This window comes from Talpa occidentalis, unplaced genomic scaffold, assembly GCF_014898055.3.
Source record: "Talpa occidentalis isolate TD23 unplaced genomic scaffold, MPIMG_talOcc4v2.1 talOcc4.3, whole genome shotgun sequence".
Classification (NCBI taxonomy): Eukaryota; Metazoa; Chordata; class Mammalia; order Eulipotyphla; family Talpidae; genus Talpa; species Talpa occidentalis.
In genome coordinates, this window is record NW_023603184.1 from 142,867,726 (window position 1) to 142,883,410 (window position 15,685).

A 15,685-nucleotide genomic window follows, 5' to 3' on the forward strand; every position below is an offset into this window, starting at 1 on the left:
CTATGGCAGGGGTGTGGGAAGCATACGAAAATATCAGTATCTGTAAACAGGCACATTTTCTTTCATAAATACCAGGACTGACATTCACTCACCAAGCCATCCAGCCAGTGATTTCCTTCGTGCCAATTTTTGATTTTGTCCCTGTTCTGGGCAGGGACTGGGGTGCAAGGTCAACAGGGGTGACCCTGCACACCCAGAGCTCAGGGTCTCACTGGAACATGGAAAATAAGCAAAAGATTCTTATAAATGTGAATTTATAAGAATCATAACATCATGTTATATGATGGGCACCGTCACGTGATTTATTCTCTGGCTCACAGGCAGGTAATTACGAGGGATTTCCTGGAGAAAGTCATCTTAAATTCAGAACTGGCGTGAGCAGTATGAGCCCTACAAAGAAGAGCCGTGGAGTGCTCCCAGCTCGCGAAGTATGGATGAGAAATAGTCACTTCTAGGCCCTGAATAGTAGCAGGTGTTTCAAGATAGCTACATAATCCCCAGTGATATCCTCGGCCCTTCCTTCCCTTACTGCACGGGGCTCCTTGGGGACTCTGTGTCTGCAATAGTGACCCAGCTCCTCCCTCTCCGTGCAGCTTTACCCTTTGTAATATGCTCTCATAGCTCCTGATTAAGAGGTCAGGCCGGTCCCCTCCACCCTAAATTGGGTGTCTTGCATGGACTCAGAGAATGAGATGGGAACGACTAGGCCCATTGTGCCTCCAGAAACCAGGATGTCACCGCTTATTCTTCTCCGACCAACTCTACCACCACCATAGAGACAGGCTTGACCTTGCCTGTTGGAGGACCGAGTACGAGCAGAGGAAAGCCCTGACTATCAGCCCCCAAACCAACCCGTGAGAGAGCATAGCAGGAACTAGCAGATGCACCTGCTCAGCCCCCAGGAGACACAGAGGTGTGAGTGTGTCACTGACACCACAAGGCCACCAGGACACCTGTAGATCCGTGAACAAAATGAAGAGTGTTTGAAGACACTGAGTTTGGGCAAAGTATGCGTGTGAGGCTCTGAGATAGCACCAGGCTCAGTCTGAACTTTCTAATTTTCCCTCAAACGAAAATAAGGCTAGTATGACGATGGCATAGATAGAGAATGCTGACTGAAAAAAGTTAAAATAAGAAGTGAAAATGCGCTCTCCACTCTTTGGCTTCTCCATCCCTCTTCTCCAAGTGTCCTTTCAGCCTGGGGCCTGTGTGTGGGTTACTCTTCTTGGAGCACAGGGAAGCTGCCCAGTCTGGTGGCCCCGTGCCTGTCTGTCCCTGGGCCTTCCTGTGGGATGTTCCTCACTCCTGAGCTGGCTCCTCCTGGGCCCAGCAGCTTTGGCTGCAGCCTCGACAACCCCCAGGCTGTTGTTCTGCAGTTGCTGGGGATGCTCTTCGCAGCTGCTCCTTCCGGCTGGGTGCTGGGGACATCAGCATATCCTGCTGAGGTTCTGCTCGCTATTTTCATGCTCTAGACTTCTTTAAGTCTCCCTTTATGAATTCAAGTAGTAAACACATAACCAAACTCTCATTTGGAGTCTTTGGAGAGGATGTAAGTCATATCCCCAGTAGCTCTACTTTTATTTCTCTAAGGGCAACTGTGACTAACGCCTGCTAGGATTTGAGCTCACCAGAGACATTGTTTTGCTTGGATTTCTCCTGATACCATTGATAAAGCTTTGAGAAACAACCAGAAAAAGAGAACTGGGAGTGAATTAACCGTTTTAAATAGGCAATGTGTGTCTCTATAGGGTTGGAATGTAAACAAACAGGGTGTAAGATTCGCAAGGCTAATTGCAAAATGCTAGAAGGTAATTAGGCTCAAGTTCCAAGGCAGAAGCTCTACCACAGAAGCAGGACTTGCAAAGAAAGGGCTCAAAATGAATTTCTGGCATCCTTAACTGAACTCTCATCTCTAGCCTAAGAAAGTGGTTAGAGGCTGTGTGGGTAGACTAGATGTAGAGAGACATAAGACAAGACTTACAGGTGACAGGAAGCCACTCATGGATTTTAAACTCAGGGACCAGATTTACACAGTCAGCTCTTGGATGTTATCATCCTCGACCAAGGGCAACAGCATCACGAAGACAGATATGCTGCTCCAAATAACCTGCGTCTTAAATCTAGAAAACAGATTTTCTGTTTCCTCCACCCTCTGGACTATCGATTTCTTGGGTCCTATCACTGAGAATGTTTACAACCGACTGTGCCAAGGGAGCTAAATGTTAATTCTCAAGCACCTGAGTAACCATGTCATATGCGTTGGGTTCACACACCCCGCCCCCATACAACATTATGTTCCCTTGTTTTACTTGTTTCAGTCACTGACTCATTCAGCAGCCCTATGAGGGCATGTGTCTCACAGATAACCCAGTGTGAGGTGGTGAGAGCTGACTTCTGCCCTCAGGGAGTGTGTGTTCACATTGCTGGGCAGATTTTACACAGCGAGGGGGCACTAGTGTCCCTGGTTCAGTCAGACAGGCGCTGGACTTGGTTCTGTGATAATTTTATCAGTTTTTTTTCTAAACCACTTCTATCACTATTCCCATTTTTAAAACAACATTGTTGGTTAACATTATGGGAGCTCTGTGTAGTCAAGGGATTTAATAATATTAACTGATAGATCTATTAATCAAGGCTATCATATGAATGAATTATATGTGTTTGCATATATATACATCTATATGTGTATATATGTACATATAACCACTAGGGTGGCTTGAGTCTTATGTGATCAGATTTGCAAAGTCAGCTAATGTGTTATCATGTACTATACATGACTATATAGGTGAATGTGTACACACATACACACACACACACAGATTCCCTTAAGCTTGATTTCTACTACAATATGCATAGATCACAATGTTGTGTACGATACAGAGACTCTGAATGCTGGTGGGAAAAAATACAACTTGATAGTAATTTCATTCTTGTTAGGGAAATTCTGAAATTCTAACTACTTTGCTTGATTCTACTGGGATAAAACGGTTAGCTGCACTAACAATTTAGATAAGCAGAAGGTGTCTTGCTTGCCTCTCGATGAGCCCTGTTGGAGAAGCCGAGAATGACATGTGGCTGGAGTTGTGGCCGCAGTGCCAGCTCGTGTCTCTCCTGGCAGGGAACACGGCCCCACCTGTGCCCTCACGCCAAGGAACTGACACTTTGCTCCTAGTTGGCAGTAGTTGACTTTCTCTGGAAGACCCTGTGGGAACACTGCACCAACAGCATTCACAGAATGTCCTTTATTTTTCTGTGAAAAGCCATAGAAGACACTACAATAAAGAGAAGTTTCTGTTTGACTTATGCTGGGTATTTACAGACTCTGGAAGCTTTGTAAACCCACCAGAACGGCCATCAACTCAGCTTTGCACTGCCATCTACTGTCCAATAGAGGTACTGCGGTTTTCCCTTTGCTGGTCAATATATATGCATTTTTGCTGGGAAAGTTGGAAAGGTGAAGGAATGGAGATATTTGTATTGCTGAGAAATATGCACATAGTCTGTTTTTTCATTGGGTTCATTTTAAAAATATATGTTTTAAAATTACTCATTCAGTATATCATGAAATTTATCAGGAACCAGTTATGATGTTTCTTTGGGGAAATACAGTGGGGAATAAGGACTTATAACATATACAGTTTAGTAAAGGAGAAAATGGAAGGAGGAAGCGTGGAGAGGCTTGATTAAAGCTGTAAGAGAAGGCACAGAACTTGAGGAGCGGTGAATGTTCTGTAGCAGGGCGAGACAGCAGGTGACAATGTTAATGTAAGCTGGACCCAGAGCACCATCTAAGGGACAGTTTAGGCTTGATTGTGTTTGAAGGAAGAGCTGGAGGTACCTTCAAAGGATCAAATTAGCTAATATTTCATGTGATATTATATTCTGGTAACTTTGGTAAACTCTACATTTATCATCTTGTTTCATTCTTACAATACTTTCACCAAGTAGGTGCATTTTTTCCTCCCATTTTACCTGGAAACAAACAGAAGCTTCTAGAAGTCCAGCAGACTGTCCACATCATTCCACAAAAAGAGGAAGGCAGGTCTCTCTGGTTTGAGTAACATGTCTGCCTTGAATCAAACAGCAAAGCCAGTGCCGTGGGCCTGAGTCATGTGATCACTTCTGGAACTGGAGGCGGGTCGGCCACTTCTGTGGAACCAGGGAAACCAAGATTACGGTGATATGGTTCACCAGAGGAAATTCAAATTTTCAGTAAACACACACACACACACACACACACAGGCAAAAATGACGTGATCATGTCCCCTCCTCAATTTTATTTTTAAATACGTTTTTGTGGTTGTGAGACATCCACTATCAAAGCTCTTACCAAATTTTTAGCAAAGAGCGTACATGCATTATGCCTCACTCTGTCACCATTCTTGTGAAAATAAAGCACAAAAAAACATGCTAGAAAGGAAGAGCAAAATCAGCAACCTTAGTAAACTAGTCCATGGTCAAGCCAGAGTACTTTTGAGGACTTTTCCATTATCCCAGCAGACCTTATTTTCAAACACTAAAGACTCTATGATGGAAACAGGGAGCTTCCTTCTTTACATAAAAGAGCAAGGGCCCGGAGAATTGGATGGGTTTCCTTATTTAAGGAGTTAGCTTGGATTTTGGTAAAGCTTGATCTCTGTCTTAGAGATATCAGCATCTATATTTGAAAGTGACTGATTAAATCAGAGTCTAACAGGAAACCCAGCAGCTGGAATTAATCCATAGGCACATCATGTAATATAAAAGACTTTTGATTTTTGTCACTCATGAGATAATCTCTTCAACATAAGCTTGAAGAGCACCCAGTGAAGGCAGATTATTTGCCACCCCTTTCTAGGAAAAATTATATTGACTTTTCTCAGTCCATGTCACCAAATGTGCCAACACAGTAATGGGCCACATAGGAATATTGACTCATCATGAAAATATCTCAACAGGATGATAATGGACTTTCCCCCCATTAGATTATTTAATTAAAGGTATTTCTCTAGAGTGTGCAAGGGTTTAGGCTTCCTGAGAAGCAAGTTTCACTTTAAGTTACAGTGATAATTTGTCACCATCTGCTATGCATGTTTAAACACCTTCCAAGTGGGGTGGAGGTGGGGAGACACTAGAATCACCTGCATGCCACTGAGGAAGAGCTGCTGAACCCCTTGTCTCCTCTGCAATGGGCCCTAGAAGGTCACGTCTCCTTCAGTGAGCATCACTACCTGAGGAAGTTGGGGAGCCAGGCTGCCCATCCCTGCCTAGAAACCTGTCCTGTTTCCTTCATTGTCTTGATTGGCTTTGGAAGTTGTAGTGCCCTTTTCTAGGTTAATTTGAGCATCTCCAGTGAAAACAAAATACATATTAATGGAACTGTACTATGTGGTCCATACGCATGAATGTTCAAAACCAGCAGGCAGTGCAAACACTACATAAAGCTGAGACTGTTCAGAAGGGGCATCAGGACTCTAGACGGTAGATCCCATCTTGGAAAGTGGTCTCAGCGGATGAGATGTGGTGTGATGAATGTCCCCACTGCCAGCACCTTGAGGTGAAGGACAGATGTGGAGGTCCTCAACATGGAGCTGGAGGTGGGGGGGGCAGGTTGTGTTTAGGGAGCAGGGAGCAGTGGAAAAAACAGCTGGGGTGGCCAGCAGTGCCAGTTCACAGGAACTTTTGATGATTAGTCAAGTGACTTTAAAGGTTTAAATGTTCCGTATTAGATATAGAGTAATTGGAAACTTTGAACAAGGTGGATAGGCAATCTAAAAGTAAATTAGGAAGCATCCAAGTTAATTTTGTGTAGAGAGAATATGGGGGCCAAGAGGAGTTTTCTCTGTGCAAGTATTTTATCAGTATAAATATATACATTCTAATCACACACACACACACACATTGTGATATACATTTTGACCCCAGTTGTTGAATATCAGAATTAGTATAGCATCAGCAAGTTGAGATAAATACAGAAGTGTTTGCAAAGAGAGAAGAAATTTACCAACAGGATTCATTTCATAAAGAGAGGAAAAGAAAGATTAAACTGAACTTTATTGTGAACTTTGTCTTGAGCTTAAAAAACTGTAAAGCCTGTAACTTAAGAATCTAGGAAAACAGAAGTTATATTCCTGCTCTATATTGAAAAATCAGAAGGAGGAGCCAGGATGTGCTAGAGAAGGTTTAACCTGGCTTCATTCATCAGGCAATGAGGTGGCCCTGCGCCCAGAGGAGTTGGAACTGCAAACCAAAGAGGAGCAGCCAGGACAGAGCAACCTCCCTGTGACTCAGAGGGGAGATTCTGTGAGACCTGGGATGCAGATGTCCTGAGGGAGAAGGTGTAGGGGGATAAGGCAAGAGCCAGAGACAAAGCAGACAGAACAGAGGGAGAAGTGATAGCTGTGAATGTCATTCTTGGAAATGGGAGACATTTCTGGAAGGAGAGAGTGAATTAATTTCATGAACTGTAGAATGGGGCATTCAGATCAGGGTTTCCATGCAAGCATTGTGCAGGTGTGTGTGGACACATGACTTTGTGTGTGTGTGTATGTGTGTGTAGGGGAGGTGCAAGGCAACGTTGTTGAAAGCACTTGGTAGCTGCTAGAATTTTCTCAGAGCTTTCCATGATGCTTTGACTCATCTTAGCTATCAGTAACTCATCGATTTCCCCACTACTCTGTATAGGGGATGTATCATTTTTGCGATTTTTGTATAGTATATAAGCAATGAGGTCAATGAAAAAATATATTCTGAAATAATTTTGAATTCTGGTGGGTTGGAAAAGAAATTAAGTATCCAGGGCCCTCCATACTCCTGATTTGTCACCTATGCAACAAAATTAGCAGGTGTTAATTATTTCAGCTTCTCTCCTGCCCAGCTTTATCTGGCTTCCCCAGAACATGGGGAAATTCTCTGGTTAAGTGTGTGGCAGCCTGTACTGCTTCTTTATAATGCGTAAGTTTTCAGGTTGAATGTCGGTCTCCCCTGAGAAGACATGACCTTATTAACTATGGAAACCTCCACATTTCTCAATCACCCACTCCATAGCTAACGTAGTGCTTTGCATTTCTCCTTGAGAGATGTTTGTTGGAGAATCAAAGGACATATGAGCTCTTTATATCTTATTATCAGTAACTAAAATATTGACCTACCAAAACCTGTTGATTGTCCCAAATATTCTTCTCCCACCAGTAATTCCACTGGTGCTATGAGAGGCTTTATCACAACTGCATCTTCATAAATGAATGCATCATATGAAACTTTGTTGTTTAATGTCTGTGGTCCTGGGAAGATCCTTAAGGACAATTTAGATATTGGTCAACACTTTCTATCCAGTCCCTGGCACACAGAAATCACATTGGTTGCTGAAAATGAAAAAAATGATTATATTCATTCTTTGGAATTAAATGAAACTTAAAGAAATTTAAAAAATATATAAGGTCATGCAATCCAAAGCCTGTATATTGCCTTTTATTTCCCCTTCCAAAGCAGAAGCACAAAATGATCACTTTTTATTTGCCAAAAAAGAGGTGTTCAGCACTCTTTAAGGGAGGGAATTGAATATGGAGGTGAGACATTGACTAATGGTGCAGGCAGGAGTGGGGAAGGCAGGTGCCTAAGACTGCGTGTGAATGGTGCACGCTGGTCTTGTTCGTGTGTGTGGTGAGGGAATGACTGAGGGAAGTTGGTAGAGGTTGAGAAGTCCAAAGCTGGTCGTGGAAGCATAGCTGACACAGAAGTGGCATGACGATGGTCTTCCCACCCACTGTGAGCCGCACATTTTTTTTCCTTCTGGCAGAACTGACCTCAGGGTATCACTGCTCAGTAACTTTGTGATTAGATAATGTCACTTGAAGCTTGTTGTTCAATGAGTTTCATTTTTAAGTCAAGAGGATGAACAAAGGCATTTTGAGAAGCCTCTGTTTATTTGCTATGTAGTCAGCCTTCCTGGGCCTCAGGTTTCTCAATCAGTAAATTGGGGGCATTTATAGCTAATTCTTCAACTCTAAACAGTGTTTTTAGCATTGGGGACAATTTAACTGCAGCCACAATGAGGCTGGAATAGAACAAGCATCCAGAAACTAATGACTAACATAAAATTGGTGATAAAAGTATAGAAGTCAATTTCTGCTTTTATGACTCCTTTTCCTCCTCTTTATCAAATATCTTGAAATATATTTGAAAAGTCCACACCATAAATTTTGTGCTTCCCAGTCCCAGATTCTAATCTGCAAAGTACCCTGTGAAAGGACTGGCCACTCACATACATAAATACACACACACACCACTCACTCACACATGCAAATACATGTAGTGCAGATTACTAAAACAGGGAAGAGTAGATGAATGCTTTTTAACTTTGAAAAATATTATGAAAGGTTGCAAAAAAGTTCTTAAAAGATGATTATGATCTTTAAAATGGATCAAGATAAATCAGAAATTTTTCACTGAAAATATAAGTATCATAGATCTGATGATAAATTTTAAAATTAGAAAGAAAGAAAGATAGAAAGAAGAGTAGGAGTAAGGTAGGGAAAGAGGAAAAAAGGAGGGAGAGGGGTTTGGAGAGGCTGGGACACAGGAGACCCAAGGTCCTAAACTGAAAATTAAGCCCCAGAAACAGTCATGTCATCTGTCACTTGCTTTCTCCCTCAGCGGGGCGCTTTTGCTCCAATAGCCACCGAACAGACTAACCCTAAACCTGGTAAAATATGCAAGAGAGCGAGACCTGTGCTTCTGTGATTTGTTCTTTACCCCCAGGATCTGATCAAGGCAAATCAAGCCCCTTTGAGGGTCTGTTTCCATAAGATCCCTTCAACACCTGCCAACTGTTAACAAACAGGAGGTGCATTGGTGTGCCCAAAGGTCACACGCTTGTGAGCTGTGCCCGCCGTATTTCATGAGTTAGGTCGCTTTGGTTACTTATATTCCACATGAGCGAAACCACCAGGTCTTTCACTTTCTGGCTATTTCTCATGGAATAATCACCATGGAAGGGAGAGAGGCTGAAGGGGCTGCTGTGACTGTGGAAAGGCACTGGATGTCGGTGGTGGAGGGGATTTGGCAAACACACCTGAGTGTGAAGCTGTAGTCCGGAAATGTATACGTTACTGTAAACCAATGATAAATCAGTAAATCTTATTTACGAAAAACTCACGGCTTATCTGACACATTGAAAATAGTAAGAACATGTACAAGTGTCTTCTTAGCTCTTCTGTGCATTTTTTTTTAATTGGATTGTTTACTTTGTTTTTGTTGCATCCTGTAGGGTGGATGGGTGGTGGGAATGTTAAGGGGACTACACCTGACAGGAGAAATCATTGTACAAAAATGAACAGTGATGTAAAAGACAGAAAGAAATATTAAAAATAAGAAGGGCCTCCCTGGAGGCGCAGGGGTCAAAGTCAGTGCTATCAAGCTATTGGCAGTCACTGCAGCACCTGTTCCATCCCCAGCCATGGAGCTGACCCACATGGGGCAGCAGACCTCTCCTGTCTCACCCGCTGCTCCCCTCAGCAGTGTATTTCATCAGTCTGCCTGTTCTGTTCCCTGCTCTATCTCTGGTGAATCCTCTCACCCCCGCACCTCTGACCTGTACCCCAGTTCTTGTATTCATAGATAAAAATAAAACTTAAATTAAAAAAAGCCAGTCGGTTGAGTGCAGCGCTGTGAGGCTGTCCGCAGCCTCTGCATTGCAATATGATCCCTGCAGGCCAAGGAGATACCCACATGGCGCGGCAGACCTCTCCTGACTTGCCTGCTGCTCCCTTCAGCAGTGTATTTTGTCAGTCGGCCTGCTCTGCTCCCTGCTCTGTCTCTGGTGAATCCTCTCACCCTCCTGCACATCTGGCCTGTACCCTGGTTCTTATATAAATAAATAAATCTAAAAAAAAAAAGGTTGCAGGAAATCAAAATGGAATTCAAAAGCCGCACCATCCCTGCAGGCTTGGCTCCTCTAATACTTTGCTTTCCCCTTGTTCACAGAACCCAAAGTCAGCTGCAAGCTGGGCCGCTCCGCATCCACATCAGGTGTGCCCCCTCCGTCTGCCCCTCCGCTCAGGCCAGCCAGCGACCTGCCACCGAGCCAGGTACCGCCTAGCCAGTCGTGATTGACGTCCTGTGAGCAGCATGCGAGCGCCCCTGTCTGTCGTGTGTCACTGTGGACACGTTTGCATTGGCTTTTATTTCTGTGTGTATGGGGCGGGCAATGAGTCCGCAGTCTGTGTCCTCATCCGAAAAGGCAAGTGTTTCTTCGCTGTGATGGGTGCAACTTTCTTTGCTGTTTGTTACCAGATCGTTGTGTCTCTGATTTCCATCATTCTGTAATATCAATGTAGTAACCCTGTACTCTCTGTATCGGCGCAGTGGTTATTTTGAACAATTCTCTCTCTCCTCCATGTTCTGTGTACTTTTATACTGTCATGAAAATTTATCAACCTTTGATAAATTTATCGACTTTGTGTTATGTAGATTTCTTTTTCAATGTTTTGTCGACAACCCTTGCACAGATGTCGCCAACGAATTTGTACCTATCTTTCAGCTCTATCCTGTTATACTGTAATATTTGTGGCCGCTTTACTTTTGTTTTTATTTCGCTCGAAGCATGATTGTAAGACACTGAATATTGATGTCCTTATAAATATTCATTTGCCAACTCACTTGCATTGAACACGGGCAGCTAGTCTCCTTTCTTAGGCCACGATGAAGTCAGTTGACTAGCCATGATCTAGAAATTTACCAAAACTGTAGATTCACGAGGCGATTTTTAATAAATGGTTTTTCTCTGGTATACCAACAATATCAGAAATGTTCTCAGAAAGGGATTGTAAGTATTCATGCATGGTAAATGAGATCTCTATTATTACTTGGAGAAAAGAGACAAGAAATAAAAATACAAGTTAAAATATCATTTAATCCTTTATAGTGCAATACGTTGCTCTGATGTTCATTTGGGTGCTTGGCTGTGTGTGTGTTGGGGGGAATCACAGCACATGAATGTTCTCTCACTCACCCAATAGCAGTTCAATGCATTGACTTAATTTGTGAAGCTGAAGAATTGTTACTGTTAAGTGTTACGGGTGTTAAGTCGGATAATGTCAGCCCTGAGTATCTTCACTCTGCTTCTTGGTTTTAATATTTGCTTACATGAAACTTCCAGAATTATAAATGATAAAATTAGTGGTCTACCTCCATGGGAAAAGCTCATTACTGATTAGCAAATTATATGTCCATCAATTATTTAAAATGCCAAGCTCTTTTAAAGTCATAACTAAGAATAATTGATTTTTTTCTAATGGGAGACATGAGTCTTTTTAGTGTTTTGCTTTAGCTTAAATATGCACAGGATCTGACTTACAAATATATGAGGGATTGACAAACACGAGAGATGAGAGATTTCTCTCAAGGGTATCTCAGTTATCGTTTAGAATTTGTGTCTTGATTTAAAATGTGAAATGCCTTCATAACTAAATGGCTCTGGCTTAAGCACTTGTGTATAAAAGAGGTAGACACAGTAAAACGATGGATTCATAAATAAATAGTTAATTTACTAAGATCAACTATCAATAATTGATAAAGCTATTCCAAAATGATTACGTTTACCAATATTTAAAATTTAAAAACTTGGAAAATTGTGGGAAATTTTAGCTCACTGGCAGAGGAATGCACATAGTTTCTTGCCCAAGTGTAGGCACCTGGCTAGCACCTTGGCGCCACAGGGACGTTATTGTGTTCCTGGTTCTGTTTGGCTTTTCGCTGATTCGCTTTCCAGCTTTTCTTCCCAAACCCCTTTGGCCCTCACTGAAAGCAGTTTTGAGGGGTAAACTTCCAAACAGAAATGAGCTACTGGCTTTGTACCTCTGCCTTATCAACTCTTCTCTTATTGGATGGAATGTCTTCATTCTTCAAAATACAGAGACGTGAGAAAGATCCCCATGTCGTGTATGTTCTGTTCACTTCCTCACTGACCGCAGAAATCCTGGCACACGCTCACAATGAAGATTGGCATTCTGGCCTCTGGCCTCACCTCTGGCTGGGACCTGTTGAGTAGCCGATTCCTATGACCGGGAGCTAATAGGGTCAGCATGGTTCAGAGACATCTGGCTCTGCCTTCCCACAACCCGGCACTGAACTGGCACATGGGCAACTTCCCACCCAGCGCTGGTGCTCTGGACCGGGCACTCTTACTAACTTCCCCTTTGCTCAGTAGTCCCCAGCAGTGGTGGAAGACATTAAACACGCTGAATTGTACAGTGGATCTCATTGCATGGAGGATGTGGAGCACTGCCTGTCAAACAGTCACTTCTGTTTAGCAATTTTCCCAACACCAGTAATTATTACCCCGATTCCAGGTAGCTTCGAAAACTCAGAATGCTTAATAGCAAGTAAACAGACTTCATGGTAGAACTCATTGGGAAACTAGGTGATCTAGTTAAAACAAGCAAGGACCATCAGCCCCTTGAAAATAATTCCAGGGGGGCTTCTCTACTGAGTAATCTGGCTTTAGAAAGGCTTTTCAATCCTGCTCACAGGAAGAAGCTGTGTTTTTTTGTTTTGTTTTGTTTTGTTTTCCCAGACTGTTCATATCTTGTCTCTGTCCAGTTTCCTCAGCTCTAGTTTTTCACTCCCTACTCCCTGTCATGGTTGGAGCTGGCTAAGAGGGTTGGAGGAAGAGCAGGCAGAGGGGCTGCACCCAGCTGCAGCAGAAATGCACAGAGGGGACCCCAAGTAACTGACTGAGCCTGACTGCAGAAGCCCAGGAAAGGAGCCCTTGGCCAGCCCAGGGCATCTAGAATAGTTCCTGACCCACCTCCAGAGCCCAGGCCGCTGGCACTGCTGCCCAGCGCGTGTGCATAATGAAGGTGGTGGTCACCTCTGCTTGATTCTGGAATGTGTTTTGGCTTCTGGTAACCACAGCAGACTCAAAATTTGTGGAAATGTGTAGTATCATCTGACTGGAACTTCCAAATATGTACGTGACTACGAGAAGTCAGGAAAGCAGGATAAACGCAAAAAGCATTTAGAGTTTCTCTGTAACACATACTCCTCTGAAATTCAGAAAGATGAAAACCAGATTGCTTTTCTTTTCTTTTTTTTAACTCATTCCTGAATAAATAGACTAGACATGGCACAATTAGGGGAGAGTGACATTTCTTTGGAATTTTATTGCACTGCAGACACATATTTTGGCACTTGTCATCATGCACACCTTTGGAAATGCTGCTGATTTCAGGGCCTGCCGTGAGAGCTGTTCTTTTTGGAATGTTCCGAGTTCCCAAGGTGAACCTGGATGTAGTCCGACCTTGAACTTGGAGCTCAGGGCACATCCTTTTTCTTCTGTGGTGACAGGAAACTCTGTTCAGAAGGAAGAGGTTTGGGTGCTTTTGTAGATGCAGGTGTAGTCCCTGGGATTCCCCATTCCTGGCTGAGAGCAGGTCACCTCTTCAGTGACCCAGCTGTGGGGGCTGCCACCCCCTCTCTGCAGCAGCTGATGGAGGAGCTGCCTGGAAAGGCCCCCTTCCCAAAGAGGGGAGCAGCCAGGGTGCCGCAAAATTGAAGTATGGCTAGGGGTGGGAAATTGTTCCCCAAAATGTCTTTGTTTTGGGGGAATGGAGAGGAGAGTCACCCTGTACTACACATACACACACGTACGTACACTCTTACCATTCTTGCAGCACACTTAGGCACACACTCAAAATACATAGGCACAAGTCACAGACACTCACACAATGAACATACATGTGCACCCAAATGTACACCCTCATCACACACGCACCCTCACACAACCTTGTTAATAAGTTTGTGCACATCCACACCTGTTTGTGCAAACTCATCCACACTCACACATTCACACTTACACTCATGCATACACTCATAACACACTTAAGCACACAGCCACAAACTGACACGCAACATATACTTACACATGCACACTCACACGAATCCTTACACACCCTCACACATCCCTTGCACTTTTGTACATGCCCACTCACCCTCACAGCACATTTATGCCCATACTCACACCCACCAGTCACACTCAGCACACACTTGTGTACACTCACACATGCTTGCTCACAAGTGTACACGTCTGAGCACAAGTGTACACACACTTCACGGTCCCCACGAAGAGTCCGGGCGCGGGACCATGTGTGGAGCTGAAAGCTCATGGTCCCTGCAGGCTGGTGTGTCATTCCAAGCCCAGTTCTCCCTCATTACCCTGGTTTCGGGGAGCGGGTAGGAGAGGGCGCCTGTGATTTCCTTGGCCACCTGCTCAGGATCTGCCCAACCTGCATCCCGGCTGGTGCGTGGAGAGGCTGAGGGCTGCGGGCCTCCCCTGGATGCCCTCCGCGTGCTCACCAGCCCTTAACCAAACCAGCCCGGGCCTTCCCATTGCTTTTCAGGGTTATTTTTCAAATGTTTCTCTTTTGCTGGCAGCTCTCTGAACTCTCCAAGCTCCTAACACCCCCGTTCAGGTTTAGCGCCCTTCTGGCCTTGGGGAGCGCCTGCCCCACGGCCCGCAGAGCTGAATAATGCTGCCTGGGTGCCTTCATAGCTCCGTCTGCATCACGCCAGCTCTCCTGGGCAGTGAGAGAGTGAGGGTGTCCGAGCTTGGTGCATGCCAGAGTGTGTTTCAGATGTGTCTGGAACTCAAAATGTTTTTCCTAGCTACTTTAAAAAAATCGAAACAAACAAACAAAACCAAGCAAGGTAAGGTAAACCACTTAAAGATAGTGATCAGGGCTGAGAGACAGATTCAGGCCTTCGTGGGATTTGGGGACCGGGGCTGTGCCCAGATCCTAGGTGTCCCCAACACCCAGCACAGTGTGTGACTCTTGCTGATCAGAGGGAGAATTCAGATGACAGAAACCTGCATTGTTTCTCACAAACGATGTGGTATGGGCAGAAAAAATTAACTTCTTATTTAGCATCATGTACTTGTTAATGTGTGTGTATATCAGGGGGCAGAGTATCTGGGAGTTGCCAACTAAAGACCAGTAGTTTGATGATCAGTCTCCCAATTACTCCATTATTGAGTAGAATGAAACTATAAACCCATTCCTTTGGCTTTATTCCAACCCCCCATCTATCTAATAATCCCGTCCTGAGGCCCTGGAGTAGGGGCCAGCATGTAATGAACAAGAGCATGTTCTGTATGAATTAGAACCAATTAACAAATGGAGGTGAGGCTGGGGGGTGGATTCTGAGGGTGTCCTCTCTCTGACTCTGCTGTCCTTCCCCATACCTGGACACCCTCAGGTCCTGAGCATCAGAGTTGTCATCTTAGCCAGTGCAAAAGGTAGAAGTGTGAAGTCGCTGAACCGTACCGCCACTTTCTTTAACACGTGGAAGGAACAGAACAGTGTGTGGGTCCATAGGTGACTTCTGCACAGTGAAAACTGGTGCCAGTGCTGTCCTCTCTGATAAGTGCTCCCACATCATGGCAGGTGTGTGCTCCACACCCTCCCCCGAGGTGCTGCTGTTGTCCTGATTACAACTGAGGATGCCAAAATAAGGTAACTGCTCGCCCAAGATTTTTCTGTTAAATGTCAGCATCTCCGACCTTAACTACTCAGCTGTATACAAATGTGAGGTTCAGAGGAAGTTAAGACTCTTATGAGGGTTCCATTTCTACCAGTTCGTAGTTTTGTGACCTTGAATGTAGTGCTCAACTTTTCCACTTACCTGTAAGGTATGAGCAGTATCATCT

The 15,685-nt window shown here is 44.1% G+C and overlaps 1 protein-coding gene across 1 annotated transcript in view; it reads left to right on the forward strand.

The window, feature by feature from the left end:
• The window catches only part of NYAP2 (neuronal tyrosine-phosphorylated phosphoinositide-3-kinase adaptor 2), a 241,501-nt gene that overhangs the window by 193,575 nt on the left and 32,241 nt on the right, over positions 1–15,685 (forward strand). The window contains exon 5 of the mRNA XM_037521917.2: positions 9,964–10,067. Within this exon, the coding sequence (XP_037377814.1) occupies positions 9,964–10,067 (104 nt within the window). The remainder of the gene's footprint in view (positions 1–9,963; positions 10,068–15,685) is intronic.